Genomic DNA, 26,200 nt, shown 5'->3' with positions numbered 1-26,200 from the left:
TTGTCAAATGTCCCAAACACATCTGCATTTTTTAACGCACACCTGACGATGCTTAAATGGACTGAAAAAACCATTGGCCACGAGCGGCATTCTTTCATTTACTGTGGCCTTAAGGTGTACGTCTGCTTGTCCCACGTGTACAGTTGATCCTGAGCCAGGACGACATCACAGTGGTGCTGAGGACTCTGGGGGAGAATCTGACGGAGACCTCGGACGCCGACCCTCCTGCCCTCCCCCCAACCACCGGACCCGCCCCCGACACCCTGTCCACCAAAGGATCCCAAGGCTCCGGTCTGATAGGCCCATCCCCAAGTGAGTTGTGTGTGTGTGTGTGTGTGTGTGTGTGTGTGTGTGTGTGTGTGTGTGTGTGTGCAAGCATGACTTTGAACCTCCCAAACACTCCATTCATTAGGTTAACACTTAGGTTGTATGTTTCAGATGATAAAAGAGCTCAAATTGATTGTCCAAAAGTTAAAGATCTGAGCTTGTGTGTTTCAGATCTAAACAGCGTTTGATAGATTTAAACAGCTTGAAGCTCTAGCAGTCACTTGCGGTACAAGTGATGCATTCTATGCAGTGTGATCATAGTTTGGGAAACCCCCAGCCACAGGTAACACAGTGGTGACGGCGGCAGTGGTGGAGACTCAGAAGAAAAGCAAGCTGAAGGACTCCCTCAAACTCATCTTCAAGTTCGACTCCATGACGGTGGTTCTCTTCAAGCCCACCGGGGACGAGGTAGCTGATCACACAACCATATATATATACACACAAATACACATGCATGCACACATTGTTTTTGACAGTGTGGGACAATTGAACCTAGAGCTCAGTATTGTTTGTGTCGCCAATGACCTAAAAATCTCTTGTTTACATATGATTTCTTGAGTATCCAAGAGAAAAAGGATTACACCAGATCTGTCCTATAAAGGCTTGTCCTTAATGCATAGATGCATAGTCCTTAAGAACATGAAATATTAAAGGGGACTTATTATACCACCAGGTGTGGAGTGTGATTAGCCTTACAAGCCGTTTCGAAATTCGGCCTAATATGACATCACTAGTGGGTGTGTCCACCTAGATCTGTGCTGGATAGATCTATCTACCAGCCTACCCAGTGGACTGAAGTAAACATTGCTCATCTATCCAGCACAGATCTAGGTGGACACACCCACTAGTGATGTCATATTAGGCCGATTTTCGAAACGGCTTGTAAGGCTAATCCCACTCACACCTGGTGGTATAATAAGTCCCCTTTAAGTGTAGAGGAGAAACTATCAAATAATGGTCCTACTGTGTTTTTCAAAATGTCAATCCACTGGTGACAGCAACCAGATGTATAATGGATAGGTAGACTTCAGTTTAAACTATCTATCTATCTATCAATCAATCATTCATTCTGTGTCTGTTTTAAACATCACTCTCTGTGTTGTTATGCAGGCACAGCTGGACTGCTCTCACGATGATGAACTGAAGCTGGCAGAGTTCACCCTGGGAACCATCTCCACCTCCGTCCACCTGCTGTCTGACAGCTCCATGAAGGCCTCGGTCCGCCTGGCCAACTGCCTTCTGGACGACAAGAGACCCAACGTCCAGATGGTCACCCCAAGGTACTAGAGAGGCCATGGCAAATTAAATGGCACATTACTGGCACTTGTAATGAAGACAAAAAATATATAATAATAATAAAAGAAAATCGAAAAATTTGAGTACGGTATGTTAATTTTGTGATCGTTTGACGCTAAAATCGAAATCGGGATCAAAATTCGATTAATTGCCCAGCCATAGCTGTAGATGTAGAATATTTATCGTCAACTTCTGGCTCTTGCCTCCACCTTCACCTGCTCTCCATTTGTACCCCACCCAACGCCCTCCCCATACCCCAGGATGATGGCCATGCGTCCGGGGGCTGAGCGGAACATGATGGTGGAGGTGAACTACCGTCAGGGTCGTGAAGGGATGGTCCTGGACACCGTGGTGCAGGACATCTACCTGTGTGCCAGCATGGAGTTCCTGCTCACCGTGGCCGACGTGTTCCTCAAGGCTTCCGAGCAGGGTTTCGCACCGGCACCCCAAATCAAGCCCGCCAGTGGGGCAGGAGACAAGAGAAGCGCTGCTGCCTCCACCACGTCCAAAGAGTCTGCAGGTCAGTCGGCTGCTCCCAACACCTAAGCCTCCTTCGTTTTTTTCCTAGTTTTTATCATTTGCAAGTGAACAAACAAACAACCGCAATCTTGGTCATAATTCAACATATTTTACCTCTTTTGTCTGGTATTGACGTATTAAGAACACCGGGCACCGGCCCTACATTCTGTCTTCCTTTGATGTCATCCTCGTGTCTCATTGCCTTCTCTTCACCCCCCCCCTCCTCCCCTTTCTCCCTCCTAGTCGCAGCTCCGGTGGCGGTGTCCAAGATGGAGATCAACGTGGTGGTGCGGAACCCCGAGATCGTGTTTGTGGCGGACCTGACGCGCGCCGACGCCCCGGCGCTGGTGATGACCACGGAGTGCGAGCTGGTGATGAAGAGCGGCGCGGAGGGAGCGCTGATGACCGCCGTCATTAACGATCTCAAGGTGCGAGGGCCACTCGGCTCAGTGTGCCAGTGTGAAGACCACACACGGTCAATACGCCTTGAAGCCACCCTGGTTCTGTCCGGCTTTTAGAGTCGTGTTAGTGAGGCGACACGAAAAAAAACACTAAATGGATGCATACAAAATGACAGGTATCTCACGGTTTGCCCTATTCTAGCCCATCTGGAGGCCGCTAGATAGAGGGTAAACTTGGCCTTTGAAAGTCTCTTTATCCGTTTGTGTGTGCAGGTGGTGACGTGTCCCTTCCTAAGGGAGAAGAGGACGGACAACTTCACCACGGTGCTGCAGCCGTGTCAGGTGTTCTTCCAGAAGAACGATCCTCTGGGCAGCCCTCAGACAATGGAGGTCTCCATCCACGCACTCACACTCAAGGTGGGAGCCTCGTCCATCTCACGCACGCTCAACTGTTTGGTTTATTGGTAAATGGACAAATATTGACGCATAGACATATTATACAATTCGTCTGATGTTTTTGTCTGTTTATTTCCAAAACCCACCCATCCCTAGCTATGGAGAAACTCAAACATTCTGATTCAAAAAGCAGATATCTAAATTGCAAATAGCAAATATCTGAATAATGGGAAAACCCTGTTTTTGTTTGTGCGTTCCCTCAATGGGTCACGTAAAATATTGTTTTCAGGTGCCTTGGAAAACAAACAGACAGTAAAGTAGTTGAGAGGTTAGTGTCTTCATAGATGTATTGTTTACCTGTCCAGGTATCGCCCATCATCATCAACACCATCCTCACCATCCTGTCGGTGCTGACACCCGCGGCTGAGACGCCCCAAGAGCTCGAAAGCCCAGTGGTGCCGGAGCTCTGCGAGAAAAGTGACTGGAAGGACCTCAAAATGTGGTTCCTGGAGGAGGGCGGGGACGTAGCCACCAAGACGGAGGCTCGGTTGATACCCCAGGGAGAGTCGCTGAAGGTAGGCCCGCAGGCAGGCCCACTGCTTCAAAACATGGAGGGGATCGCGTTGGAGAGGGGCTCATGTGCCTTTTAGTATGGTATTTGACATGTAGGCAAGGCAACTTTATTTATAGAGCGCTTTTCAAACACGGGGCAGACTCAAAGTGCCTCACATAGAAAAATCGTCATGAGAAGCATCGTAGAAAGTGCACAATAAAAAAAGAAAAATGAAGTGATAAAATAAATACATACGTAAGAGAAAATAAAGGCACAATTACCTTTGATTCCATCTGCTGTGCGTCCCGCCCAGGTGGACATCAACTCGATCTGCGTGACTCTAGAGGCCGGGCTGGGGCACCGCACTGCCCCCATGCTTCTGGCCAAGTCTTCGTTCCACGGGAACGTGAAGAACTGGACCACCCTCATCAACCTGTACAGCCGACTCAGCCTGGAGGTAAACGCATCCAAACGCGGCGCGTCTGGGAAACACAAAGGGGGACGCACGCATGGTTTTTTATTGTTGACGAATCCACCCGAGCATCAAGGTAGTTCGAGATGAGAAGGCCACACAGCCAATGGTGGCTACGATTAATGAATCCATCATGATTGATGGATCCGCTCTCTAGTCTGGAGTGTACCATCTGCTTGTGATGTCTCTCTCATGAATATGAATGAACGCAATGAATGATAAGCTTACACCTGGTAGGAGGATATACATGTCAATGCTAAAAGGGTGTGTGTGTGTGTGTCTCATTAGGTTCATTATTACAATGAGGAGCTGGGGGTTTGGGAACCACTGCTGGAGCCATTAGAGGAGGACAAAGACAGCTTCAGACCCTGGTCCCTGGAACTGAAGGTAGTGACACACGCACACACATACACACACACCAGCCATGCACATACACACACGGTACACAGTTTCTCACCACCATTTTATGTGTTGCCCAAAAGATGAAGAAGAAGTCGATGGTCTACTCAGGCCTATCGGATGAGGTGGACTTCAACGTGCCAAACTACAAGACCGTGATCAGTATCAGCAGCCTGGACCAGCTAAACATCACCCTGTCCAAGTGTGGACTGACTATGCTCAGTAACCTGGGCGTGGTGAGGATCTCTGTTTACTGCTAATGTTTTAGTTTCAAAGAGATGTAGATTTGGAAGATCAACGTTATCTAGAAAAGTTAAAATGTTGTTCGTCAGATAATATTGCACGTGAAAATATTTTAATATAATTTTAATAAAGTTAATTCACAGACATGTTAGCTCTATAGGGTTACATTTCTAGGAATTTATTTAAATTATTCTTAAACGGTTTGGACTGGTTCTTACGCAGTTCTATGGAGTTTTTACCTGTTTCAGGGCCACATCGCCGCACAGAAATAGACCTAAGAGGCAAAAATAGAGTGATTGAACAGATGTGCGATCTCCAGGGGCTTCTGTGGTCCCTGTAGCAGTTTCAGTTTATTATAACGGACACACTGAGCTGGGAATGCTCCAGCTTCCTGAGTTTCTTCTATAAAGGAGTAGTGTTGTTTGAACGTATCTACTCTCAAGTCCATTGGATCAACTGTGGGGTCCTGTCGTCAGTCCTCAACTGTCTCGCTTCCTCCGTAGGCATTCTCCAAGCAGTCCGGGGAGTCCTTCCAGGAGGACGAGGCCCCCTTTGTGGTGAAGAACCGGCTGGGTCTGCCCGTGTCGGTCCTTTACAGCGAGATGTTCAGCCCCATCGGCCGTGTGGGCTTCGACCACACCGTGGAGCTCCAGGACGGGGAGAGCCTCAACATGGACTACAAGAGAACTACCACCGACTCGGACCAGTTCTCCGCCATGACCTCTTTGAGTGCCAAGGACTACTACATACAGCCCAGTAAGTACTGCTGATAGCTTATGTTGTATATACCTCTATAACTTGCAAATTATTCATAACCTTCAAAAATCAATGTTGTTATTTGAGAATTTAGACGGCATAATTTAAGTTATAGCCATACGTTATAGCCATAATGCGTCTTAATTGAGACCTGGTTAGTCGCATCTTGAGTAAATTGCATAAAAGTGAATTCAACCCCCCCTCAGATCCTGTGGGCCACACGTCGGTCAGTGTGATCCCCCTGATCAAAGTGGGCCGGGGCATGTACAGCGTCATCCACAACGAGTCGCGGGTCACTCGCTTCCTGGTCTGCCAGATTTACTCTGTGGAGGGAAGCAAGTACATCAAGATCCGCTCCCCCTTCCAGGTTTGTCCACAGCCATCTTCTCTCTCTAAACCCACAGCCATCTTCTCTCTCTAAACCCACAGCCATCTTGGACAGTTTGTGAAGCCATTAGAGGCAAACGAATAGATGGATATTTATTTCAGGGGGGAAACTTATTTCAAAAGGAGTCAGTCACTTCTGGTACAGCCTATGTTTGGTTAAAATAATGTTCTTCCTCATGGCCATTCTCTGATGTGAACTGATCAAACTTCTTGATCTGAGTCGGCCCCTCACTTTAGACACTAATCAGATGCAAGCTTTTCAATTCAATCCATCTTAGCACGGAATACTCACGGAAGGCACTTAAAATAACCATAATTTCCATTCCTTCCTACAGATCATCAATCACTTCTCCATCCCGTTCAAAGTATTTGAGGGACCAACATGTCTGGGGACAGCTCTGCCTGAAGAGGAGTTCTGTGTTCCTCTGGACTCCTACAGGTGACGTTGCCATAACCCACCATAACACAATTCAAACAACAGCACCCACCACCAATTGCATTGTATGGCCAACTCTGTTTTTATGGTTGCTGATCACTTTGGCGCATCCAAACTTAATGCCACTCTCGACCGTCTGCTGCCCCCTACAGGTCTGAGCTGAGCCTACAGCCACTGACCCAGGATGTCACTGAGGAGGATCAGGAGAAGGAGGAGCAGGAGGAACAGCAGCCCCATGAGGAACAGGGGAAGGAAAAACAGCAGCAGCAGGAGGAACAGGAGCAGGAGTTTCAGTGTTCTGAGGGCTTCAGTTACGAGGACATCTGCCAACAAGAGCCCGTGACCAGCCTGCAGAGGACATGCCATCGCCGCGGCAACGAGGGTGGCGTGCTGATGGTCAACATGGTGCCGGTGAAGGACACCGTGGTGTCCAAACACACCGGGAACGCCGGGGAGAACTTTGATGAGTCCTACGTCCTCCACCTGTGGCCATCCATCTTGTTACGCAACCTCCTACCCTACCCCATCGCTTACAAGCTACAGGTAAAGCTACACACAACCTGCTACTCTAACCTGCAGCCTACAAGCTACAGGTAAACCTTCACACAACCTCCTACTCTAACCGGTAGCCTACAAGCTACAGGTAAAACTACACACAACCTCCTACTCTAACCCGTAGCCTACAAGTAACAGGTAAACATACACACAGACTCCTACTCTAACCTGTATTCTACAAGCTACAGTAAAAAACTATACACAACCTCCTACTCCAACCTGTAGCCTACAAGCTACTGGTAAAACTACACACTACAAACTGCCTACTCTAACCGGTAGCCTACCAGCTACAGGTAAACAAACACACAACCTCCTCCCCTACCCCGTAGCCTACAAGTTACAGGTAAAACGACACACAGAATACTCTCGTCCTACAGGAACCATCCCAGGCAGCATGCAAAATGTTGTCCTTCTGATCTGTGCTCTCTGCCTCTGTGTCCCTCTGGGTTGAACAGGATAGCGGACGGACCGCCCCTGAGCTCATCCTAGACCCGGGCCACTCGGCCCAGCTCCACACGGCCATCATCAACCGCTCCAGCCTGGCTCTGCGACTCCTGGACTACCTGTCCCAGGACTGGACTGCCTCATACGGGTCTGTGTCTGATGAGCCATCACTTCTCCATCTCCCTGACTTTCCATTTAACAGTAGAGACATAGATTGAGTTAGCCTCCCTTAACACAGGCTTAACTTATACACAACCACACGTAATGTATCACTGGACACAACAAGTGGCGTCGTTGTTTTACACTTATCGTCTCCTACCCCCCAGCTTCCATGCGAACCAAGATGAGATCTCCTTCATCGTGTTCCAGTCCACGCGCGACGAGGACGACGAGGTGATGGACGCCGGCAGCAAGAGGCCCCGGGCCGACCTGGACATCGCCGTGCACGTGGTCTACGAGGCGGGCCGCATGGTGGTGGCCATCCACTCGCCCTACTGGATGGTGAACAAGACCGGGAGGCTGCTGCAGTACAAGGCCGACGACATCCACCGGAAACACGCGCTGGACTACGACATGCCCCTGCTTTTCTCCTTCAAGCCCCGCAACTTCCTGCAGAACAACAAGGCATGGCCGTCATGAACTCACTTCAGGACGTGAATCCTATTGTGTCTTGTAGTTGTTGATGGTTATCAAGAATGCAATGTTTGATTTGGACCCTCTTTGGACCATGTTAACATCAATGTCATTTTCTTCTCCATTTTGGCCTATATATTTTCAGTTATTCACTCCCAAGTAAAGCTTGGGAGTTTTTGTTGATTTATATTGTGTGCTTTGTCTCTCAGGTGCGTCTTATGATCTCAGACAGCGAACTCTCCGATGATTTCTCCCTGGATACCGTCGGTAGCTATGGCGATGTGAAATGTAAAGGCAGATACAAAGACTACCTGGTAAGATTTGAACCGCCCCCCAACTTGGGGCTAGATAGCTAGAATGATGGGCTAAATTCACTGATTCTGTCATCGTGTCATCGCGTCACACATGAGTTCATGGGTGTGTCCACGCCTCTAGGTCGGGGTGAAGATCGATGCCTGCAGTTTCAGCCTGACACGCATCGTGACCTTTGTGCCCTTCTACCTGCTGAAAAACCGCACCAAGCATGTGATCCTGATCAGCGAGGAGGGCCAGGACAACTGGACACCAGCTCCGCCCGAACAGGTCTGAACCATGTTCTCAATGCTTAAGATACAGGATAGCCTTCTCCTGCAAGACCGAAAAAATATAGATATTTTATATCGGTTACTAGAATAAAAAATGTAATTACCGATTCTGAAACATTTGCAAGAGATTTGTGTTGAAGTAATCCTAGGCTTTCATTTTATATCACTATCAACAACTCTTTCTAAAAATAAAGTTAATTACAATATTTTGCCCGCTCTGTAGATATATATGGTTGCTCTGATGTTATCTTTTCAGTCGACCATTCCCTTCTGGCCTGAGAAGGACACCAAGAGGCTGAAGATCAGGGTAGAAGGATGTGACGCGCCTCCTCGAACCATTGACTTCACAAGGCCAGAGAACTGCCTTTTGCTGAAGCTGGACAACACAGTGAGTGCATGAGCTCCACATTTCCCACATCAAAAACGATAGCAAACCACTCTTACATTATTTTAGGGGGAGGCAGGATATTCTATTGGTAACAGTGTTCTCCACTGGATTCAAACCCCAGTGTCCACATTTTAACGGTAGGCATCCTTGAGCAACATGCTAAACCCCTACCCCACTAATAAAAAAATCAATCAATCAAATGTCTTTGAATGTGTTCTCTTTTAGCTGGGCGGCTTCATTGTGGAAGTGAGCCTATCGGAGCATTCGGCTGTGATCCGTTTCTCAGACTACCACGACGGCTCCGCCCCCTTCCTCATTATCAACCACACCAAGAGCCAAGTTGTGGAGTTCCACCAAAGGTGAGCGGACTGATGGGAGAAACAGCAGAGGGGACGCAACCGTCATTATCATACTGATCATTATCAGTGGTCACATTGATCGAGCAAATGCAAAAAGACATTAATGACTAGTATACCATAGTCTGTGTCGAGTAAGTCATGACCTGCCTGGATAAGATTCGTCTTGTTGATGACATACTGTGTAATTACTGTGGAACCGTAACAATATCCTGTCCTACAGACACCTTGCCAGATCAGCATCTGGCCCAAGCAGGGTATCTGTTTTTTTGTCTCTGTGTTGAACGGTTGATTGGCTCCACACAGGAGTCGGAGAGACTCGACCACGTGGGTGCCTGATGAGCTGCTTGACCTCTCCTTCTCCGGGGAGGAGGACAGGTACAACCGAACCCAAGGCGCAGGAAACGCCTGGGATAAGGCAGCTTCACACAGGCAGGCTTAGGGTCCCCTGAGCAAGAGGCGCAGGAGAAGAGAAGGGGGAATGGATAGAGCTGTGGAAGTCCACCTAGTTATCATTGAGCGTCATAGTAATCAAACGGTTTAGTAATCCCATCATCAGAGGGGGCAGGATAGGGTAGTGGCTTTGGTGTTGTGGCCCCAGCTTGCCTATAGGTGTCCTTGAGCAAGATGCTGAACCACCTGCTCCGGAAAATGCATCCATCTGGTGCATCCAGGTCGTAAACTACGGAGACATTTCATAAACTAGGTTCTTTATACTGTGTCCTTACGATGATGGCTCATACCAATCTCAGTTTTCATTTAAAGCTGTGGCGGTGGCAGTTAAGCCATGATTAGCTAATCAAATGTAAGTGTGTACAAGCGATATAACCCTTCATGAAGGTTGTTTGCAGCACCAGTAGGTAAAAAGTACAGAGTAGGAATCACAACATAAGGATGGTTGATTATATTTGATCATATTACTTCCATATTGTGAGAATGATGAGATTTTATACTACCGTCATAGTATAGTTTTAATGGTATAGAGGAATGGAGAGAATAGTGAATGGAGAAACCAATATAACCGGAACTAGCAGACATAGATAGATGGTCAGCAAATAATGAAAAAGGTTAGCCCAGTTTAGAATAATTGCCTCCATTAGGGTTGAGCGTCGCATTGGCTTCTTATGTTTATCACAAAGGGACCTACCATCGTTTTGTTGCATCTTCCATGATACAAAGATTTTTCATAGTGAACAAACTGGTAGGGGTCAACTAAGCACCTGGCGTAGGTTACATTATCATAAGTTAGTTGCTTTCTGCTTTGGCTGCCGCCTATTTCGATGGCTATCCCTGTTCGTCTTCTTCCTCCAGTAGTTTGCTTCATATTGGGCAAAAAAGTCTCCCTTCTTCTCTTGACCGCCTCTTCGTAGTCTGCATCCTCATGAATGTGTGTGCCAATGTTTGAATTTCTCCTCTTGGAAAGGGCGATGGGAGGAGCTTGGGTCCTTTGTGGTTGGTTACTATTCTGTACTGTCTCTGCGAGGGGATTTTCTGGTTCCTCTGTGGGTAGCTGATCCGGCTTCTTTGGATTTCTCTCTTTACTGCCGACTTTTTGCTTTTGCTTTTTCGCTGTTTCATGTATGGGCAGTTACAGATTTTTGCTTATTGTGTTATATGTGTGTGTGAGCAGCTCTCAGAAGGAGGTGGAGGGGCAGGAGCTGGAGCCAGGTAAAGCTCTGTACTACACCTGGGCAGAGCCCACCGGCTCCAGGGAGCTGTGCTGGAACTGTGGCAGCTACTCTGGGTCCCTGAAGAACGAAAAGGTAACCAATCCTTCATGGGGCATGATCCTCTAGTGTTCAGGGTGTTTGACTCCAAGTCCAAAGCTTCTGGCCCCTCATGACATGTATCTAACCTAAATCAACGCAAGCCGCTTCGAATAAAATCGTCTGCAACTTTTGTCAATCCTTTGTGTGTGTGTCCTTAGGACGAGCTTGACGATTTGAAGAAAGACGGAAAGCTTTTCCTCATCTCTTTCTATGAAGGTACAGTTATTAAAACCATTAGAAGTAGTCGCTGTTTTCAACACTAAATGTTTTCCATACCTTATGTGTCGTCCTTTGGGAAAAAGCTGCATTGGAAGTTTCTAAAAGTCTTTTCCTTTTCGAATTGTATTAATATATATATTAACAGATGTAAGCGGTTCAGTCTTAAAAACATATTATTCTCATTGCAACATTCTACACAAATGACAGATCGTCTAGGAATGACCATTTTCTAACTTTACTTCTGGCTTTCAATATTTCACGAGAGCCAATTCACATCAGACAGATAAAGAGTAGTAATACCAGCCCCGCCCTCTGTACCCACAGACACATTTCCTTGTGTTTAAAGGTGACATATTGTACCTCCAGGTGTGAGTGTGATTAGCCATTACAAGCCGTTTTGAAAAATCGGCCTCTTCTGACATCACAAGTGTCCACCTAGATGTATGACGGATAGATGAGCAACGTTTGCTACAGTACACTGGGTAGGCTGGTAGACTGATCTATCCAGCACACATCTAGGTGGACACGCCCACTTGTGATGTCAAAAGAGGCACATTTTCAAAACGGCTTGTAACGGTTAATCATACACACACCTGGGGGTGTAATGTGTCCCCTTCTAATGTGTTTCTGCGGTTGTCTTGAAGGCCTACAGCGGGTCGTGCTGTTCACGGAGGAGCGTTCCATCTACAAGATGCTGTGCGAGAGCGAGAAGGTGCAGCTGGCCGAACAGGAGTATAGCCTCTCCCTACAGAATGTGGGCGTGTCTCTGGTCAACAACAGCAACAGCCAAGAGGTCTCCTTCATTGGGATTACAAGGTCTGTAAACCCTCATACACATCCTCCTGAAACCACACATGGGCCAGTATTCCTAGGCCATATACTCTTTAATATTTGGTTATTAAAAACCAAAAAGACTCACTTAACATAACGGCAAACAACAATGCAATCAACTATTCCTCTTGCGTTCCGTTTTCTTCCTCCTGCTGTTAGTTCGGATGTGGTGTGGGAGTCCAAGCCCAAGAAGAAGAGTCGTTGGAAGCCGCTGAGCATCAAAGAGGCTGACCTGTTGGAGGATGCATACAACGCCTATGTGGAGTCGGGCTCCGTGGACAATCTCATAGTGGACCTGGAGACCAACCTCCAGGTAACAGACAGAGAATACACCGAGTATATCTACACAGCTCTCCCTTAATCCCAGACTGGCTGGCCCCTGATCACTAAAACCTTGTTTTTGGCTTCTCCGTTAGCACATTCACAAAGTTATCATCCTAAAAAAACGGACTGGACAATCAAAGGCAAATGTGTGGACATGAAGGTAATCTTCTCTCTGTCTCTCTCTCTCTCTCTCTCCCCCTCCCTCCCAGGTGTCTCTGTCCCCCGGTGGCGTGGACATGTGTGTGCTGCAGCCCTACGACGCGCCCCTGCGGAGGAACTACCTGCCTGGGGTGAAGGTGGAGTACAGCGTCTCGCCTCGCCAGAGCTTCTACAGGGTCAAAGTCAACCGCATACAGGTGAGGAGATATACATGATTTGACAATAATTAATTAAAACGGATTAAAAACGGATGATCATCCAACTGATTGGATCACGAGAATGGGTCAGCTGCGTATCATACTTCTGTGGGGCCAGTTTTGGTTGTTGTTGTAGTAATTAGAGTGATTGTGTTCACTGTCTGCAGATCCAGAATCAGTTGCCTGGAGCCATCTTCCCCTATGTCTTCTTCCCCGTCAAACTACCAAAGTCGGTCACCATGGATTCTGGTGAGCCCTTATCAGATATGAGTGTCTGCGTCTGTGTTTGCGTGCGTTTGTGCTCTACATCATGCCCTTGCTGTGTGTCTTCCAGAGCCTAAACCCATGACGGACATCAGTATTGTGACCAGGACTGCAGGCCATTCAGACATCTCCCGCATTAAGTAAATACACCTTCAACTATCTGTGCTGAGTTCCTTCCTCTCTCTCTCTCTCTCTCTCTCTCTCTCTCTCTCTCTCTCTCTCTCTCTCTCTCTCTCTCTCTCTCTCTCTCTCTCTCTCTCTCTCTCTCTCTCTCTCTCTCTCTCTCTCAGATGTCTTTACCATATGCTAAATGACTGAAGTGCTGTACATTACTGAAGTAATGTACAGCACTTGTTTGAATGAGATGGTTCTCTTCATGGGGTTGACCTGTGGGTTTATGTGTCCACCACCCACAGGTACTTTATGGTGTTGATCCAGGAGATGGACCTGAAGCTGGACCTCGGCTTCCTCTACGCCATACTGGATCTGTTCACACCGGAGAACGCTAGCGTCACTACGCCTCAACAAGAAGTAAGTCTCTGTCTCTCTCTGTCTTTCTCTTTATCTCTCTCTCTGTCTCTGTCTCTGTGTCTCTGTCTCTTTCTGTCTCTCTCTGTATCTGTATCTGTATCTGTCTATGTCTCTGTCTCTACAGTTACTGTCACTGCCTCTTTTACTGTCTCCTTGTCTGTCTTCCTCTGTCTTTGTCCATTTCTTGCATGCTCCCCATTTCTCAATCTCCAGTATTCAGCCATCAGCTAATGTTGACGTGTTTTCTGTGTAATCCTGTAGGTGGAGCTGTTTCAGAAGGACATGGACTACGGGCTGGCTGAGGGAGCCACCGCCTCTGCCTGTGACAACTCTCCCATTAGCCTCTATGAGTACTTCCACATCTCTCCCATCAAGGTGTGCATTTCTTCCGTGCTTCAGTTTGCTTCATGTGCTGGATAGCAATCGGTGCTAGTAGCCGTGCATGGTTCCAGCCTCATTAGCTTGCGAGCCTTCAGTGCTGGTAGCCACAGTGCTGAGTCATTAGCGATCGGGGTGATGCATCAAAACAATTGGTAGATTTTCTTATTTTTGTAAAACACCAACTCTAAACAATAAAAAATGTAACGGGTGCAATAAAAAATTCTTCTTCTTACCTCTGCACTTTAATGTTATTTCCTAAGCTACTCTGCAATCTCTTTTTTTCTGGGCGCCCATTGATAACGCCCCTGTAACCAAAAACTGATGGGGTCTACATTAATACGTATTTGCAAATTGGTCAGGCTAAGTCAGCCTACATCCCGTTATTTTTATCAACTTGCAAATTTTTGTAGTTGCTCCAATTATGATTGTGCATCTGCCGCTACACGACTAAAATGTATGCAGGTGACTTTGCAAACCACAAATCCGTGGCTCCATCCTGAGCGAGTCTTGTCCCTGTGTCCATGTCCAGCTGCACCTGAGCCTCTCTCTGAGCACCGGAGGGGACGACGGCAACAAGGAGAAGAGGGAGTCGGAGCTGATCCCCGTCCAGTCGCTCAACCTGCTGCTGAAGAGCATCGGAGCGACGCTGACCGACGTGCAGGACGTGGTCTTTAAGTAAGGACCCCGTGCGTTCACCGGCAGACGTGAAGCTGACGAGCCGTTACAGTCCCTCTGTGGACCACACCCCTCGGCTAGTGATGTCACACGTGGGAGTGTCCACGCAGAGGAGTCTATTCATTTAATCTGTTGTGGTTTATTTATTTTATTTTAACTTCATTTTTAATTTTCCTACATAGTCTTGCCCCTAATCTTGTATTTTACGTATATTAATTGATGCCTAATGTGGTTTATGAGAATTGTACGTGACTGTTGGTTGTGCTAATTTTATCATTTGGCTGTCTTCTTGGCCAGGATATTCTTGGAAAAGAGATTTTAATCTCAATGATTTTCTACCCGGTTAAATAAAGGAGATTGATTGATTGATTGATGGATAGACATGCCCATGCGATGTCATTAATTGGGTGGATTTTCTAAATTGCGGGTCAACATCATGCCTGGTGGACTTATTTCTCTCAATCTTATTCCCTCTACTCGTTAGTTTTTAGCAAACGATGTTCACGTTTAACACTGTCGTTTTTTTTTTATTTTTTTTTCAGATTAGCCTTCTTTCAGTTGAACTTCCAATTCTGCACCTATCAGGAGCTTCAGAGGGAGGTCACAGGACATTATTTAAAGCAGGTAACAGACGGACACACACGCATGCACGCACGCACACACACACACACACACACACACTAATCAGTAACAAATGCAGATTTCCACCAACAAAAAACAATTCATTAAATTCATACTTATTGTTTAATCAAGCCAAGAATTGATAAAACTGATAAATTAAGAGTTGACCTGGAGAAAAACTCTTAATTTCATCAAATGTTACTTCCTTCACATAATACCTGACCCTGCTAAGCTCCTGTCTCCCTAACGTTGTGTGTGGGTGTGTGTTTATCAGGCTATCAAACAGATGTATGTGTTGGTGCTGGGGCTGGACGTGCTGGGCAACCCCTTCGGTCTGATCAGAGGGCTGTCTGAGGGAGTAGAGGCTTTCTTCTATGAACCCTACCAGGTAAGGCCCACGGAGCGACACAACAGCAGCGGAGATAATAATAATAATAATTGATCAGGTTTTTATAGCGCTTTTCTAAGTACTCAAAGACGCTTGAAGGTTGAGATGAAGATTGCGTTTTTATTTCATGGTGGCTTTTAAACTCGTATCGTTTTGTATTTGTTTTCTAATTGAAGAATGATCAAATCTATCATGAAATGTAGCATTCGAGTAGTGTTTGTGATAGAGTTTTTCATTACGCGTCGTACATCACACAGCTTATAGGTTAAGGCTTAACTTCTTTGTTTACTTTGCATGATCATTTATATCCAATGATGATCCACTTATCCACGTGTCATGCTCCACGAATATCAACATGTTTAATACTTTGACTAAGCGCCTTGCCAACCAGATTAAGATTGGTCTATAGTGTGCATGTAAGGACCTTACTGTGTGTATGGCTTTATTCTGTCTATTCGGACTTAACCGACCTAAGCTGTGCATGTGAACCTAGAGTTGGCTTTGTACATTTCCATGCAACTGTTCTTATCGGGGTAATTGGGTTTCCTAGGGCGCCATCCAGGGGCCAGAGGAGTTTGTTGAAGGCATGGCTCTGGGGGTGAAGGCTCTGGTTGGTGGAGCTGTTGGTAAGTCCAACGCTCTGGCTGCGTCACGGCTGCCCAGGGATCGACGAGAGTTAAACACCACCATAGCACTTGTTTATTTTTACATTGCGACGTAACTGGATAATTGAACTGTAGTAATTCATTAATAATGAACATTTACATTTTGATTCGAAGGACAATTTGGGTTGTCATATCTAAAGAACGTATAAAATGGTATAAGAATCAGCCTTTTTTTTAAATGGTATTATTTCTCAGGCGGCATCGCGGGGGCGGCCTCTAGGATAACAGGCGCCATGGCGAAGGGGGTGGCGGCCATCACCATGGACGAGGAGTACCAGCAGAAGAGGAGGGAGGCCATGAACAAACAGCCCAGCGGCCTGAAGGAAGGGCTGGCCCGGGGAGGGAAGGGGCTGGTGTCGGTAAGTACAGCAGGCCCTTTTAACATCTATTCCTCAAGGCTTAATAGTAACTATTCTAAAGTTACTAGTGCTTTATTATTTAGTTACTACTAACTATTCCAATGGTGACGAGTATCTGTTTAAATTTTAGCAGTCGTTTATTATTAGATGCTAGTTGTTTGGTTGATAGTGACTGAAGATTATGTATTAGTATCAAATGAATAGTAACTAGTTAAACTGTCATTGGAATATAGTAGTTGGAAGAATGTTAATTTAAGTTATAAAGTGATCACAAACCTTTATGACAAAAATTGCACTTGAATAAAAGCTAAACGAAAAGAGTTTCACTTTAAGAGGTAAAACCAGTTGTAAACAAGGCCAACATTATTCTTTGTATGATGGTACATCTTGATGGTTGCTGCGGTCAGGAGGTTATTGGATTAGATACGTGATCTCTTCCTCTTCCTCCTAGGGATTTGTCAGTGGCATCACCGGAATTGTTACCAAGCCGATAAAAGGTATGTGGTCCTGACCCCGGAAAATGTAGTAAAACCTCAAACCAACGAGTGGTGTAGGGTTTGAGTGGGTTTGAGTTCTGCTGCCTTAGTAGTGTAGTATCGTCGTGTGCGGATTCCTGGCCTCATTAGACATCTCTTAGCTCTCTGCCCCGGAGGGCACTGAAAGGGGTCTCTTAAAGTTTTTTGGGGGTGCATACTGAACAACCATGCCGCCTGTGGCAAGAACACGGTTGTGACTACTGCCATCTCGAGTTAAAGACGTAGCCTTGTCTTTCTAGGATTTGCCTCGCTTATCACAAATTTTCTTCTGTTTTATGTTTCTTCATGTTTTTATGTTTATGATTGGCTTTTCTTGCCCATGCCTTACGAGCATTTAATGTGTTCTGTGTGTTAGAAATCAGTTTCATATCCAGTGTGACGTGTGTGTTTTCTTGGGTTCATACTGTGTGTGGTGGTGGTCCGTCCGCTAGGAGCCCAGAAGGAGGGGGCCGCGGGCTTCTTCAAGGGCATGGGCAAGGGTCTGGTGGGAGCGGTCGCCAGGCCAACAGGGGGCTTCATCGACATGGTCAGCAGCACCTTCCAAGGGATCAAGAGGTGTGTGTGTGTGTGTGTGTGTGTCTATCCATCCACGCGAAAACTGTTTTTCTCCCATTTCAGTACATGCCTTCTCTTAAGCTCATGCTTGGACCACGACATCATAGTCATGCATTGACATTTTCGTAATCGTCTTTCTTCGTGCGTTTGGCTACACTACAGTTTCAAATGTTTTCTTTTGAGAGAGTATTTTGCAAATGTCTGTGGTGGATGCCTCATAGCTCATTCAGCCTCGGTGATGACCAAAGTTTGGTCCGCTTGAAACGGGAGTCTATGTCTGAGCTTCGGTCCGACCTCTAGTTCATTTTCCCTTTAGGATGGATCGTGATCCAACCCAAATGCAGGAAGCAAACAAAAAACAATGCATTGTTGGGGAAATGTACCCTTTTTCAATATAACCAAAACTCATTTAAAATGTCGTCGTGATCAGACGTGGTGCAAACCAGGAGGCGAAAGCACCACTGAAGCGGAGCATTGGGTCGTTGCTCGATTATTATTGTCCGCAACCTGCACGCAGTCAGAGTTCCCCTCCGATTTTATGTTTAACAGACGAACGGCATGCATGACTACAAGGCTTTGGTCAACCCTGTTCAGTTTGCCTTGCAAATTCCAGTCTGAACCCTAACCGAACCAAAAGACACTGCAGCAAAGTATTAACCTCACCCATGAATCGGATAGTGTATACTGTACTATCTATCTATCTGTTTTCATGATACCCTTTCTTAACCATTGAATGTCGTTTTTCCTGGTATTTAACGACTTGTATGGCTGTACGGGATTTGTACTTTTGAATGGGTATATACCATGCAGCACTGACGGTTATGTGTGTATTTGTGTGTGTTCTGTCCATCAGGGCGGCCGAGACCTCCCAGGACATCGAGTCGCTACGGCCCCCTCGCTTCATCCACGAAGACGGTGTCATACGCCCATATAAGGAGCTGGAGGGGCTGGGCAGCCAGATGCTGCAGGTATGTCCCCTGTTCCCGCCCCTTTTACTGGTTACACATTGGTGTCTTCACCTCAAACAAACTAAATATAATCTCGCATTGGCACGAAACATTTCGTCATCTAAACGAAAAAGCTTCATGTGGATGACTGCAAAAGTCAAAGGTGGTACTTTTGGGGTGTCACACACTTTTGGATTGTGTGCTTGTGAGAAGCTGAACCTCTTCTCTCTGACATCCTCCATGTCACTAATGTGCCACTGCATCATTTCTCTCTTCTCCTCCTCACTCCTCCTCACTCCACTCCAGCCGAGGAACTACTCCTGGGCTATTTTGGAACGGGGAACGTTCCGTTTCATGGCATTGATTCAACAGTTTGTGAGTCAGAGCAGTGCCTCAGTGGGTCATTGACCTGCGTAGCTTAGCTGTGTTCTTACTGACAAGCAGGAGATCAACCCTGGGTAGAGTTGGAGAGCTGGTCGCACAACCACACATATCCACAAACATAACTAGGTGGCAAAAGTAATTTTGGGGGGTGACCATGTTTTGGTCTCGTCCTAAAAATATATTCTATGTTCTTGTTTAATCCGGGATTTTTTGGTGGTCTACCGATAGTGTAGTCATTCACGTGACTACACTATCTACTGTGACACCATCCACAGCGACAAACTACCGTGTCCCTACGTTACCAAATGCAATGTGTGTGCATCGAGATGTGAGTCATATTTGATATTTGTCTTGTTGACGGAGGTTGCTTGCTAGCTCTTCAGTCTGGCCTATTTTGTTGTCAAGCTGAAATGAATGTAAATTCATTCTCGTCCTGTTTGTGTAACTGTTATTAGGATTTTCCGTTGCTTAGTGAGGATAGTTTTGTCGTTGATGTCATGAGCTTTCTACTTTGTTTTTTATATTGCTGGAGTTTGTTGGTTTGATCTGGTCAAAACACAGTAACAAGAATGTAATACCAAAAATATTGTGTCCTCGGAAACATGAAGTCGTCTAAATGTGCTTTTGTCACAGAACAAACCATTGAAAGGAAGAATAAAAACATCATCCTGAGATAATGAACTGGGGCAACACTGGTGCACTCATTAGGCTGGTCAACACTGTGGACTGGTACACACTGTAGACTGGTAAACACTGTGGACTGGTAAACACTGTGGACTGGTACACACTGTGGACTGGTACACACTGTAGACTGGTACACACTGTAGACTGGTACACACTGTGGACTGGTACACACTGTGGACAGGTACACACTGTGGACTGGTACACACTGTGGACTGGTACACACTGTGGACTGGTACACACTGTGGACTGGTACACACTGTGGACTGGTACACACTGTGGACTGGTAAACACTGTGGACTGGTACACACTTTGGACTGGTACACACTGTGGACTGGTACACACTGGACTGGCACTGACGAAGCCCATAGGAAATGATCTACACAGAGTGGAGTCTAGTCTAGTAGTGTCTAGCTACTTGCCACACAGTGACTGTGAATGTCTCTTCCCCTGACGTTGGCTCTGTCTCTTTCATGTCCACAGTGCAGATTGGCCTTCGCTCAGTGGAGTAGGACTGACACAGAGGATGAGGATGAGCTGGATGAGGAAGGCAGCTAGCGGTCTTAGCATGTCGCGTGTGGTTTTAGTCAAAGTGATGTGTTTGTGGAGTTAGCTTGGTGTATAGGTGTCTAGGCTTTGCTGGTGTTCGCTGGTTTGTAACATTTTGGTAGACCTAGACAATGATGATGATCAGTTTGTACACCTTTTTTTGTTGCTTAAAGTGCATTCAAGGCCAGCTGATTTGTTTTGTTCATTAATTTGTTACGTTTGGGAGGAGGGCGGTTTTGCGTGTCATTCATTTGTTTGTGTCAACGTCTCCCTACTTTCCTTTTACCCTATCCCATATCATAGGTAATATATCTCCATATTATTAATATTAAGAGGTATCCCATCACATTCATGTCATTTGCATTGGCATTTCAAGCATAGAATTGCCCATTAAGGTGCAGTGAATGTATGTTATGCTCCGTTAACTCTGTTGTTGCCACTTTCCATCTTTGACTCTGTTGACCGGGGTTCCGCCGTTCTCATTAAACATGTTCATATCGTCATGACAACCCCCTTGCCTCTTTGTTCCAATTCATTCTTTCAATCATCTCCCTCTTCCTTTTGCCTTTGAGTCACATCTTGAGTCATTCTTTAATGGTATGTGTTTGGTTCATCTTTGTTAATTTATTCATTTGTACAAAAGACGCACAACGTTACACTTGATGCTCTTGATTCATCCTTCTCTTTGTGACTGAGTGAATTGTTTTCCCTTTTCTCACCTCTTACAGAAAATCGAAAACGGACGATTCTCCAAGTATAGATACTTTGCTCACGCCAAGGTCAATGAGTCGGACTTCCTGATGATCACCAAAAGGTTAGCTCATTAACTTTGGAAGAACTGTAATACATCATGTTTTTCACATTTTGTATTCATTTAATCTAGCTGTTTATGAGACATACTTTACAGATTTTTGTCTTGATAAATTTCCGGGTTCAAAGGTTTGAATGCATCTCAGATAGTGGTTGGGCAACTGATAATGTTTCCGCTATGAAACCTGATGAAACAATGAGACATACTAAACTATTGTTTCCCCAGAGGACATGGCATCAAAAACACAAAATCCTTTTCACAACCAACAAACTAGTCCTTCAACCATGTACAAGCCCTGTTTCACCGATAGCCAATGCTAGTTTGTGTAAATTCCCTACTAAATATATCTAATCCTGCTTTCTTTTTCAGGGGCATTTTCTTTGTAACCAAGGGTACGTTTGGTCAGCTGACCTGTGAGTGGCAGTACCTGTTCAACGAGTTCACCAAGGACCCCTTGATCGTAGAAGACCGACGACTTCGCATCGAAGCTAAGGTACGCTCGATCAAAGGCCTCTAATTGGTTCTCTTTTAAAGGGAAACTGAAGCTGCAGTAGTGTTGTGATTGGTGGGCTAGTCTGGATCACATTTTGATGATGTGATATAAAGCAGGAATATTGTGGTGTTTTTTTTTTTTTTTTTTTTAAGTCCTTTACATATACATAATGAAGTCCAAAATTCATGCTGAAATCCGGTCCCCTGTTGTGTTGTGTTGCAGGAAAGGGTCAAGTCAGTCTTCCACGCTAAAGAGTTCGGGAAGATCATCAACTTCCGAACTCCAGAGATTGCCAAGGTAACCCTACACCGACCATACAGATAATAGACAGATGGGAAGTGTTGCAGGGAGCTGTTCCAGTCAGCAGTAATGCAGAGAGTTTGGGAAATGAAATCAGGACCTGTGAAATACATGCACTTCCTCCGTTTAATGTTCTGCCCGTTTGCTTTCAGTGGGTTCTCACCAAGTTGGAAGACGCAATGGAAGGTTTCCCCAAATACTGACTGATCCACACCAGCTGAAATCCAGCCACACGGGAAGGAAATAATGCATCACTAAGTGCAACACACACACACACATACACCAACACACCTATAGATTTATATATGTGTGTGTCAGTGCCTTTTTCCCTTGCAGCATGCTACAATTTACTTAAATCAGTAACTTGCGGTATGTCCCAGTCGGTAACATTTTTGAGAATGAGTGAGTCTGTATAGATGCATGATACAGCTGTCCCTAATTAATCACAGGTGTCTATTATACAAAAAACTCTAAAATACATTAGTGTTGTCTTTGTGATAATTTGCTACTGCTACGTTTGAACAGTGTTTACCATTAAGCAGACACCATAGGCTGGTTCAAGTAACACATTTATTTGATTGTTCATTGGAAAAGTTAGAGTGGAATGCACAAACAAAATGTTTAGCGATTGATGAATGGGTTTTGGGATAATTGAACTTGAACACATGCAGGTTTAACGCTGTATGTTAGTAGATCTTGCACACATTATCGTAAAAGAAACTTGTCATTCTAATTCAAAAAGAAAGCACTCATTGCCAAACATCGCTGCGCTGTCTGTTAACAGATGCATGTTATTTTTTTATATATTTTATCAACCGTGTATATTTATCTAGGATAATGCAATGTGTGTACAAATCCAACAGAAATGCTTATTCTAATATTGTGATTTTTATGTTTTATACCACAATTCTAGAATTCTTTAAAGAGGATCTGTAACAGAATATTCAGAATAACTAATGCAATTATCTTCCTTGGCTGCTATATGCACTGGCTTGTTTTAATAGTTTGGTTCGGTCTTTTGGTGTTAGTGTCACTAAATCAATGTCTAAATATGTCTTAGTCATTCAACTTTAAGGGAAACAATTGCATAAATGTAGAATATAGCATTGAATGAAGAATTTTGTCATTTGAAAATAATAAATGGGTTTAAAGTAAATCCTGCTTTTTGTTCATGCATGTTTGTTTACCTGTTTACACCTTGAAACAAAACAAAGACTGCAGCTTTTCATTACAACAACTATTTTTATTAAAAACTATCATGTCTATAATAAAGTTACTTTTAACAGGAACAACAGGAAAGTTTACCATCCCTCCCAAATAAAAATAACTATCCTTAAGAGGCGTAAGAGTAGTCGTAGCTAAACTTGGTAGAGTCTAAGAAGGACAGAATCAAATGGAGGTGTGTTTTGAATAAACAAGGCACTTGGGGGAAAACAGAGTAACTCGCGACAGAGCAAAGTATTTCAGAGTTTCACATTTTTATAAATTATTTTTATACATTATTTGTAGATAGAAATGTAACATGTTTTATGCATATTATAAAATGCAGCGCAGTGCATTCAGCTACTCCAAAACCATCTTCACTATTGGCTTGAACCTTCCTACGGCAGGCCTTCATTTTAATTATCATAACTTAAGTAGATATTTAGTCCACACAGACGATTAATAAGTTAATTATTCCTTACGGTAGATCCCTACAAGGATTATTCATATTTCGTTCTGATTCTAAAAACAAGAAGAAAATGCATTTCTTCTACCCAAAAAATGCAGTCTTGACAGTGTCAAGTATTATTGTGAAGGGATCGCATATTATAACGAAAAGACTATTCCTCCTCCGACAACAACAATGCGACTGTGACTATTCGACTTGTCATCTCCTGTCCTTTCTGTCCCGACCTAGCCTCCTCTGAGGGACCCTCACACCAGGTTGAACTCCTTCAGGTTGTGTCTCAGGATGGTGTCCTTAACCACCACGAACACAAAGCGGATGTTCTCCGTGTCGGTGGCGCAGGTGAAGTGGGAGTACACCGTCTTCTCCTTGTCGGGGTTCTCGTCCATGTACATCTTCAGGATGAACTCCTGGGCCGCCTTCAGGTCCTGCTGAGGTCCTAAAGTTCAGGGAAGGTTATCATATTCTCAATGTGTTTGTTATTTCTCTATATGTATGGGTGAGATGCTTTCACAAGCCTCTCGTTTTTTAGTCTCACCTGGACATTGTTAACTTATGTCTGGAACTATTTGGTGATGCAAACAACAACAACATTTGACTAAATCAAAATATGAATTCACTGTTAAAGCAAATGTGAGCTGTTTTGTGTAGGAACCTGATAGACATTAATGCTTGATTCTACCCTAAATACATTCTCAGATTATTTTTTTTAAATATCCATCCACCCAGATCTTATGTGGCATCACTATAGGATCCCGGTGATTACTATAGGGTCAATAACCCTACAAATCTACCGGCAGACCACATTGCATATAATCGGCCCAATTGACCTTAAGCTTTACTGAGGGGAAGGACTGCCTAGCCTAGATTTCCATCAAAAAGGTCCTGCGTCATTACTTTTCTCCCACACACACGCACACACACCCAGACCCACCTGTGAACTCAGGGAAGTAGTTAGCGACATGAGAGTACTGTATCTTCTCAGTGAGGATGTCGGTCTTGTTGAGGAAGAGGATGACTGAGGATTTCTGGAACCAGGGGTAGGTGATGATGGTCTTGAACAAGGCCTTGCTCTCCTCCATGCGGTTCTGAGGAGGGGGCGAGAGAAAAGGTTAGGGCTTGTCTGGTGCTAAACTGGATTTCTCTGGCACTCACAGGTTTTGTCAGATTTGATCAGTTTGTATAAAATAGTCAGCCATGTCCCAATGAGACATTGAAAAGTAAAAAAATCGAGTCCACTCACATTAAGTTCCTATTTGTCTTTTGGTAGTTACATAACACAGCATGTTTCTTAGCCAAAATGTCGGCCACTGCCACTTCCTGTGTACCGTCTGGCAAAAACCCATAACCTGGCCAATTGACAGCTCGTCTAGTCAGATGATTGAAAAGTTTTCATTCAAACAGAAATGTTGTCCAGGGGTGGGTAATGGCGTCAGAATCACACAATATGTGTCGTGCCTTTGCTCAGGCTCTTTGGCCTTAGCGAATGAGGAAGCAAACACATACCTCATTGTCGCACTCTGCCAAGACCTGGTCGTACTCGCTGAGCGCCACCAGGAAGATGATGGAGGTGACGTTCTCAAAGCAGTGGATCCACTTCCTCCTCTCTGATCTCTGACCTCCCACATCCACCATCCTAAAGAGACGAGAGCCACATTCAAACGTGGGCCAGATCCTCACAAATATTCAGATTAATTATTTCAATTTGAAATAGTGTTGTTCTTTTTGTTTTATCCCAATAGTATTCAGTCTCCAAGCCTTATGTCTATAGTTGTGACTAGGCGTATGTTCATGGATGTTAATCTGAGCATGTCTAAAGGCTTGTCTAGGGGTGTTTTATACAGGCTTGTCTGAACAAGGAGTATGTCTATGGTTGTGTCTAAGAGTGTCTGTTCATGTCTTAATAGTTTGTCTATGAGCATATCTAAGAGTTTGTCTAAGGGCGTGTCTCAGAGCATTTCTTTGGGCGTGTCTAGAAGTATGTCTATGGGCGTGTGTAGGGGTACTGTATCCTACCTGAAGATGACGTTCTCCATGTCAAAGGGGTATTCTATTATACCAGTTGTGGGCACTCTCACTCTGACGATGTCCTGCAGGTCTGGTATATATGAGGGGTCTGCAATGCGATCCAGCTCGTCAAGATAACTATAAAACATGGGAATAATAAGAGCAATAGGAAAGTATTGGTTATCTCAATCAAGATAAAAAACAACAAAATATATGATTCATAGTTCAGAGAAGGGCATAGATGGTGTCATTCACTGATTATAACTGGGTCAAGGAAGCACACCTACACAAATACATGGCCATCCATATACTTTCCCTCCCATCATTTTGACATTATCAGAACCACTGCAGTAACCCAGGGACTGCTCAGTGAATACTCATTGCTCACTATTTGGTGGAGTCAGAGAGCTGGTATTCTCTGCGCCGGTCGTAGCACCCCCGCACCCCACCATCCTTCCACAGGCTCTTGATGGCCACTGAGAGAGTCTGGTCGAACTCCTCCACCTTGTCCACCTCCACCTCCAGCACGGAGTCGGCATAGGCCTGCAGATACACGCAACACACAAACGCACAAACACAATAACAACTCCAGCAGTGTTACACAACCTCGGGGTCGGGAACCCCCGCATGGGAGCGGTCTGATATGCATATGAGATTGCCGGTGATTGCTGTAGGAATTCAATGCTTTACTTTTGACAAAAAGGTTTTGAAGGTCAAATGTATTAAAGTGTGTGATGTTT

General features: G+C 45.1%; 2 protein-coding genes across 5 annotated transcripts in view; one reads left to right on the top strand and one right to left on the bottom strand.

Annotated features, from left to right (window-relative positions):
• vps13a (vacuolar protein sorting 13 homolog A) overlaps positions 1 to 22,960 on the top strand; it is a 41,935-nt gene extending 18,975 nt beyond the window's left edge. Inside the window, exons 35-76 of one of the 4 annotated variants that reach the window (XM_056593163.1) lie at positions 144 to 312; positions 611 to 735; positions 1,438 to 1,607; positions 1,884 to 2,143; positions 2,386 to 2,570; positions 2,817 to 2,960; positions 3,305 to 3,514; positions 3,806 to 3,949; positions 4,253 to 4,351; positions 4,447 to 4,599; positions 5,110 to 5,362; positions 5,569 to 5,729; positions 6,085 to 6,188; positions 6,338 to 6,728; positions 7,196 to 7,332; positions 7,511 to 7,808; positions 8,027 to 8,131; positions 8,253 to 8,399; positions 8,658 to 8,789; positions 9,015 to 9,148; positions 9,452 to 9,523; positions 10,776 to 10,908; positions 11,073 to 11,130; positions 11,778 to 11,949; positions 12,124 to 12,277; positions 12,498 to 12,644; positions 12,812 to 12,893; positions 12,979 to 13,048; positions 13,325 to 13,439; positions 13,701 to 13,814; positions 14,350 to 14,495; positions 15,038 to 15,119; positions 15,391 to 15,504; positions 16,055 to 16,130; positions 16,365 to 16,528; positions 16,980 to 17,025; positions 17,496 to 17,619; positions 18,473 to 18,587; positions 20,909 to 20,994; positions 21,361 to 21,484; positions 21,707 to 21,781; positions 21,937 to 22,960. In XM_056593163.1, coding sequence (XP_056449138.1) covers positions 144 to 312; positions 611 to 735; positions 1,438 to 1,607; positions 1,884 to 2,143; positions 2,386 to 2,570; positions 2,817 to 2,960; positions 3,305 to 3,514; positions 3,806 to 3,949; positions 4,253 to 4,351; positions 4,447 to 4,599; positions 5,110 to 5,362; positions 5,569 to 5,729; positions 6,085 to 6,188; positions 6,338 to 6,728; positions 7,196 to 7,332; positions 7,511 to 7,808; positions 8,027 to 8,131; positions 8,253 to 8,399; positions 8,658 to 8,789; positions 9,015 to 9,148; positions 9,452 to 9,523; positions 10,776 to 10,908; positions 11,073 to 11,130; positions 11,778 to 11,949; positions 12,124 to 12,277; positions 12,498 to 12,644; positions 12,812 to 12,893; positions 12,979 to 13,048; positions 13,325 to 13,439; positions 13,701 to 13,814; positions 14,350 to 14,495; positions 15,038 to 15,119; positions 15,391 to 15,504; positions 16,055 to 16,130; positions 16,365 to 16,528; positions 16,980 to 17,025; positions 17,496 to 17,619; positions 18,473 to 18,587; positions 20,909 to 20,994; positions 21,361 to 21,484; positions 21,707 to 21,781; positions 21,937 to 21,987 — 5,841 coding nt within the window. In that variant the 3' untranslated portion in view covers positions 21,988 to 22,960. The other 3 variants (XM_056593162.1, XM_056593164.1, XM_056593166.1) reach the window with 3 other exon arrangements.
• LOC130384811 (guanine nucleotide-binding protein subunit alpha-14-like) overlaps positions 22,063 to 26,200 on the bottom strand; it is a 12,222-nt gene continuing 8,084 nt past the window's right edge. Inside the window, exons 3-7 of the mRNA XM_056593167.1 lie at positions 25,849 to 26,003; positions 25,470 to 25,598; positions 24,960 to 25,089; positions 24,388 to 24,541; positions 22,063 to 23,892 (exon numbers count right to left, since the gene is read on the bottom strand). Of these exons, the coding sequence (XP_056449142.1) occupies positions 23,702 to 23,892; positions 24,388 to 24,541; positions 24,960 to 25,089; positions 25,470 to 25,598; positions 25,849 to 26,003 (759 nt within the window). The 3' untranslated portion in view covers positions 22,063 to 23,701. The remainder of the gene's footprint in view (positions 23,893 to 24,387; positions 24,542 to 24,959; positions 25,090 to 25,469; positions 25,599 to 25,848; positions 26,004 to 26,200) is intronic.

The sequence above is a fragment of the Gadus chalcogrammus genome, chromosome 6 (genome assembly GCF_026213295.1).
Source record: "Gadus chalcogrammus isolate NIFS_2021 chromosome 6, NIFS_Gcha_1.0, whole genome shotgun sequence".
NCBI classification, from domain to species: domain Eukaryota; kingdom Metazoa; phylum Chordata; class Actinopteri; order Gadiformes; family Gadidae; genus Gadus; species Gadus chalcogrammus.
Note: the sequence above shows the minus strand (reverse complement) of the source record. Positions and strands in the feature narration are given on the sequence as shown.